We start from the raw sequence: 6,526 nt of genomic DNA on the forward strand, positions 1-6,526 counted from the left end.
GCACCAAATGCTTCGTAACGCGCCTGACAAATATCTCTCATTGCGTTAGTTGCTTCTTTAAGGAATTTACGTGGATCAAAGTTTGATGGATTATCTTGTAAGTGTCTACGTATAGAACCTGTAGATGCCATACGAAGATCAGTATCGATATTAACTTTTGTAACACCGCTCTTAAGACCTTGTACGATTTCTTCAACCGGTACGCCGTAAGTCTGACCCATATCACCACCGTAGTTGTTGATGATTGATAGCCATTCTTGTGGAACAGATGATGAACCGTGCATAACAAGGTGTGTGTTAGGAAGACGTGCGTGAATCTCAGCAATACGATCAATACGCAAGATTTCGCCTGTAGGCTCTTGAGTGAATTTGTAAGCACCGTGTGATGTACCGATAGCGATTGCTAGTGCATCTACGTTTGTTGCTTTAACAAAGTCAGCTGCTTCTTCAACAGAGGTTAACAGCATGTCTAAATCTAGTTTACCTTCTGCACCATGTCCGTCTTCCTCGCCCATTTCACCTGTTTCTAGTGAGCCAAGACAACCTAATTCGCCTTCAACTGATACACCACCAGCATGAGCCATTTTAACTACTTCAGCTGTTACCGCTACATTGTACTCGCTCAAATGATGCAGGTTTACAAATCTGCTTTCTAATGAAACACATCCATTACTGATGTGAAGCCAGACTGGATGGAACGCAAACATACTGCTGGTTCAGAGCCATGATCTTGGTGCATAACAACAGGAATATGTGGGTACATTTCAGTAGCCGCAGTAATTAAGTGGCGTAAGAAAGGCTCGCCTGCGTAACCACGTGCACCAGCAGAACCTTGCATGATAACGGGAGAATCTACTGCATCAGCAGCTTGCATGATCGCGTGTACTTGCTCCATGTTGTTTACGTTGAATGCTGGCAATCCGTAGCCGTTTTCTGCTGCGTGATCGAGTAGTTGTCTCATTGAAATTAGGGCCATTTGGTGCCTCCTTAATATTAAAAATAGAACATGGGATTTGGCAATTAAACATTTCGATATGAGAGTAAAGTGGCTTCATTGCTATCATTCTTCATCTTACAAGAAGTTTTCTAAACCAGCGTGAAAACTTCTACTTCACACTGTGGAAAGCAGGCAGGGTTTAGGCCGTCGATGTGATCACGCAACAGCGAAGAATCTATGCAGCATGTTAGTACCAAACCAATCTATTCCATCAAAATTCGCGCTTTTGTGGACGATCAACTAAATCAGCCATCCTGTACCTGGCGCTCTCGCTAATCAAGATGCTCTACTGAGATGCGGTTTGCTTCTTTTGCATCTGCAATGGGATTTGCTAGATAGATCGGGTATACACCACGATAAATACTGACGCGGCGACAGGTTGATTTATGCGATGTCAGAGCATAAATAGGTAAGCTAGAGCTAATACGTGACATCCAACGAGCGGTTGCCCCAGATTCCGTTAGTGATGCCACGGCCTTGACGTTCATTTGGTTGCCGATATACATCGAGGCCATGGCAATGGCTTCATCGCTGCGTTGAAATTCTTCACCAATGCGATGACTAGACTTGGAAACCTGCGCTGAATGCTCAGCTTCTTCGCAAATTTTACTCATGGTCGCGATAACTAAGGCAGGATTGTGTCCCGTAGCGGTTTCACCTGAGAGCATTACAGCATCTGTGCCATCCATTACTGCGTTGGCAACATCAAAAACTTCAGCACGGGTAGGAATAGGGTTGGTGGTCATGCTTTCCATCATCTGGGTCGCGGTGATAACCGCTTTATCCATTTCTCTGGAGCGTTTGATGAGCATTTTTTGTGCTTCTGGAGTTGCAATCACCAATCTCTACACCTAGATGCGCCACGAGCGACCATAATTGATGTCAGATGCTTCAATTACGTCATCCAGGCACTGCTTGTACGATAGATTCAGCGCGTTCAACGCTTGGCAACGAAATGGCGCTTTTCGCGGCCTCTTGGCTCCATGCAATTTTTCTAGCTAAGACGTAAATCATCACGCGTTACGTGGGAAGGCGATACGGCTAGAAAAATCCACGGCCGATTTCGGCAAGCCGTTATAATGGTACGCGTTGTCGCTTTTCAGTGAGTGGCTTTTTCCGCAGAACAGGGCCACCGCCACGCCGGTTTGACAACGCCTTATTGTCTGATAGCTCCAGCTGTTGATGCGGTGGTGTAAATCTTTGCTTGATCAATACGGGTAACTTTTAATACAAGTCGTCCGTCATCCAACCATAATTCGTCGGAAACGCGTACGTCTTGAGGTAGTTTTTTGTAGGTTAAGCCAACTTGTTTTTTATCGCCCGCATTGCGGTCTAATTCTGCGTCCAGAATAAATTCATCGCCCGCTTGTAGGTAAATTTTCCCATCCTTGAAGCGCTCGATACGAATTTTTGGGCCTTGTAAATCGGCTAGAATAGCCACAGAACGTTTGGCTTTATCGGCCGCTGTGCGAACCATTTTGGCACGTTCTTTGTGTTCTTCTGCTGAGCCGTGCGAAAAGTTTAGACGGACTACATTAACACCTGCTTTGATAATGGCCTCGATGGATTCCATCGTGCTCGTTGCGGGGCCAAGTGTAGCTACTATTTTTGTTCTTCTCATGGAAGATGCTGTCCTTTTATTGTTATTGATAAAGCCGCAGTATAATCACTGTATTAATGCGGCTTTATGACTAAAGTTGATTATCCTTTAGCGCGTTCTTCCAGCATCGCAACAACGGGGAGTTTTTTTCCTTCTAGAAATTCAAGGAACGAGCCACCACCTGTTGAGATGTAAGATACGCGATCAGAAATATCATATTTATCAACGGCTGCCAAGGTGTCGCCGCCGCCTGCAACTGAAAAACCTGCGGATTCTGCGATAGCCATTGAAATCGCCTTGGTGCCCTCACCAAATTGATCGAATTCAAATACGCCAACAGGACCATTCCAGACGATCGTGCCAGCATTTTTAATATTTCCGCCAATGCTGCGGCTGAATCAGGGCCAATATCAAAGATTCATGTTCGTTCTGCGGTCTCAGAAAATGCTTTACCGCAAACAACATCTGTAGGAACAGGAATATCTCCGCCACTGGCAATTGCGGCTGCTTTTAGTTCTTTGGCTGTTTCAACAAGATCCGCTTCATAAAGTGATTTACCTACATTGTGACCTTCCGCAGCAATAAAGGTATTAGCAATACCACCCCCTACGATTAGTTGGTCTACCACTTTAGAAAGTGACTTCAGTACGGTGAGTTTAGTTGAAACCTTAGAACCACCCACCAATGCCACCATTGGGCGTGCTGGATTGTCTAATGCTTTACCAAGTGCTTCTAGCTCACCCGCAAGTAATGGGCCAGCGCTTGCTGTTGGGGCAAATTGGCCTGCGCCATGAGTTGATGCTTGCGCACGGTGAGCTGTGCCAAAGGCATCCATCACATACACGTCACATAGGGCGGCGTACTGCTTAGAGAGTGCTTCATCGTTGGCCTTCTCGCCATGATTGAAGCGTACATTTTCAAGTAGTACCACCTCGCCATTATTTAACTCTGGCTTGTTTTCAAGGTAGTCAGTGACTAGCTTAACTTCTTTACCTAGCAGACCACTCAAGTGTGCCGCAACAGGCGCTAGAGAATATTGCTCTTCAGGTGTGCCTTCTGTAGGACGACCCAAGTGCGACATAATCATAACTTGAGCACCTGCTGCGATTGCGGTTTCAATCGTAGGTAGGGATGCACGAATACGCTTGTCTGACGTTACCTTGCCATCTTTGATGGGTACGTTTAAGTCTTGACGAATTAGAACGCGCTTACCAGAAAGATCAAGATCAGTCATATTGATGATAGACATGTGGATTCTCCGTGAGTGAATGGGTGAGGAAGCTAAAGTAAGCACTATAGAAAAGTGGATACTTTAGGAGCCAAAATTATAAAGCTATCTGATAAACGCTAGGACGGGTGCTCAATAGCGTTTATCAGAGGGCTTTAGAAGTAGCCCGCATGAGGCAATGCTTCACACGGGCTAATCTTCATGAGGTGATGTTAATCACCTCGGCTAAGCGCTATATTAAGCAGAAACGTGCTCAACTAAGCGAAGCATATTACAAGTGTAACCGTACTCGTTGTCGTACCAAGAAACTAACTTGATGAAGGTGCCATCTAGCTACAAGCAATACTAGACTTGATTGAACGGTGCCATCTATGCAATACCAGCGCCAGCGTCAAACATGGATGAGAAACCAATGCCCACGGAAGTTCAGAAGATACAACTTTTCTCCATCGGCTGTAAGAAAGCCGTCTTACTCATATCGCCCAGTCTCAGATGCGTTTTGATTTCTGCACAGATTTCTTCGTTATGTGTATGCTTCCTTGTTTTAATTCTATAGTTAAATCAACACCAGAAACGTCAACAGGAAGCGAATAACGGCGAAAGCCATACCGGTTAGTTTGCCATTCAATTCAGGAAGCAAACCACACCTACCGCCTTTAGCAGCAACCCGTAGAGAAGAATGATGCTTTTCGAATACTAGAACGACCACACGCCAATTCTTTAACAGAGGCTCCGCTCAACCGTCTTCTGAGAAGCAGTAGTTAAGCGCTGAATTAAGGTTGTCATAAGGCCGCGCTTGATGCGCCCACTTATTCCGTGGTAAACAATTTAGCAATTGGCCGCTTAGGCAGTTAGTCGTACATGAGTGGCCGCAGAAACGATCGCCTGTCTGGCCATAATTGTTTGTGGGGTTAACACCCGTATACGAACGATTGGCCGTAGCATCTTAGAAGCGAGCTGATTGACACTTTCTTCGCGGCCTGCGTCGATGTTGTGCTTTTGACAGCTTTCTTCTGTTAGATAGAAACCAGCTGACTAATCGATAACGAGGTCTGCGCAACTTCGCTCCCATTTAAGATCAGCAGCGCGTTACGCTCAGCAGTAAGCGGATTTTTTGTGTTCCATCGATTGATGAAGTTTACGCGTCAACGTCAACTTGTTCCAGACGAAAACGACCTTGAGCTGCTATCATACTTAAGATGATAGGCTAGGTAGTCATTTTCTAGAAGGTCGTTTGATGCCAACCAACTTCTTAAGGTTAGGGAACTCTGAGTGTAATCGCACGAAATGCCATGCGACGATACGACCAAATCTGTTAAATACCGACTTTAATTGTCAATAATTTTTCTCCTGAAAAATAGAATAAAAATAATTTTTTATAAAAAATAAATCTTTTGAAGATGAAACACTGTATGTGCTCTTTTCATTGCTCCCGAAGGCTTTGGTCAGTACTTACATAGGCCGTTCGCATCGACAGTAGTTTCAAGCTTTTTACAACAAGACCTCTCTGCAAAGGCCTTGTTGGGTTGAATTTTATGCTTACTTCGTGATTGCGCCTAACAACATTTTTCAACGGTAAAGGCCAAAGTACTGAATAACTCAGGCGCTGGGGCAGACTCACCGAAGGTTGTCATGCCGATCACCTTGCCGTTCAAGCCAACGTACTTGTACCAACCATCTGGTATTGCTGCTTCAACTGCAACACGTGCTGTAACCGCTGCTGGAAGTACAGATTCTTTATAAGCCGCATCTTGTGCATCAAAGGCATCTGTTGATGGCATAGACACCACGCGAACGTTCTTCTCGGAAGCTGCCGCTGCTTGCATCGCTAGGTCTACTTCAGAGCCTGTTGCAATAACGATAACCTCTGGTGTGCCGTCAGAATCTTTAAGGATGTAACCACCCTTGGCGATATTGGCGATTTGCTCATCAGAACGTGTTTGATGTGCTAGGTTTTGACGAGAATAGATCAAGCAAGAAGGGCCATTCTTCTTTTCAATTGCAGCTCTCCATGAAACGGCTGTTTCTACCGCGTCACAGGTTCTCCATACGCTCATATTAGGAATCATACGCAGTGTTGGGATTTGCTCAATGGCTTGATGAGTCGGGCCATCTTCACCTAGACCGATAGAGTCATGGGTGTAAACAAAGATGCTTTGAATCTTCATCAATGCTGCCATGCGAAGTGCATTACGCGCGTACTCAGAGAACATCAAGAAGGTTGCACCGTAAGGCAATAGACCGCCGTGTAAGGTCAGACCATTCATAATGGCGGACATGCCGAATTCGCGTACACCGTAAGAGATGTAGTTGCCTTCGAAGTTCATATCAGTAGAGCCGTGCTGGTCGTTGATGCTGACACTGCATTCGTTGAAGGTGTTGTTAGAAGGAGTCAAGTCCGCTGAACCACCAAGGAATTCAGGCAATATGGGAGCAAAGCCATTTAGTGACATCTTTGAAGAGATGCGAGTCGCTTGAGTTGGTGCTTTTTCATTAACTTCTGCGATAAATTTATCCGCATGCTCTGCCCAATTAGCTGGAAGATCTCCAGCCATACGGCGTTCGAACTCAGCAGCCTCAGCGGGATAAGCTACAGCATAAGCTGCGAACTTCTCATTCCATGCTGCTTCGGCAGTTGCACCTGCTTCTTTTGCGTCCCATCCAGCGTAAATATCTGCCGGAATATCAAAAGGTACATGAC

At 45.4% G+C, this 6,526-nt stretch overlaps 1 protein-coding gene across 1 annotated transcript; it reads right to left on the bottom strand.

The window, feature by feature from the left end:
• Positions 1-4,313: 4,313 nt before the first annotated feature.
• LOC106820046 (transketolase 1-like) lies at positions 4,314-6,278 on the bottom strand. Its single transcript, XM_014824604.1, has 2 exons — positions 5,447-6,278; positions 4,314-4,375 (listed from the first exon to the last, which is right to left on the bottom strand). The coding sequence occupies exons 1-2, from the start codon at positions 6,276-6,278 to the stop codon at positions 4,314-4,316; spliced, it is 894 nt and encodes a 297-aa protein (XP_014680090.1).
• Between the last annotated feature and the right edge of the window lie 248 nt (positions 6,279-6,526).

Source organism: Priapulus caudatus, unplaced genomic scaffold, assembly GCF_000485595.1.
Source record: "Priapulus caudatus unplaced genomic scaffold, Priapulus_caudatus-5.0.1 Scaffold6064, whole genome shotgun sequence".
Lineage (NCBI taxonomy): Eukaryota > Metazoa > Priapulida > Priapulimorpha > Priapulimorphida > Priapulidae > Priapulus > Priapulus caudatus.

Excerpts from the sequence above, each read along its gene's own strand:
- LOC106820046 (XM_014824604.1), bottom strand. The coding sequence starts at position 6,278 with ATGTCACTAAATGGCTTTGCTCCCATATTGCCTGAATTCCTTGGTGGT. Across the intron at positions 4,376-5,446 it reads GATCGGCATGACAACCTTCG|AATTAAAACAAGGAAGCATA; the intron begins GTGAGTCTGCCC and ends ATTTAACTATAG.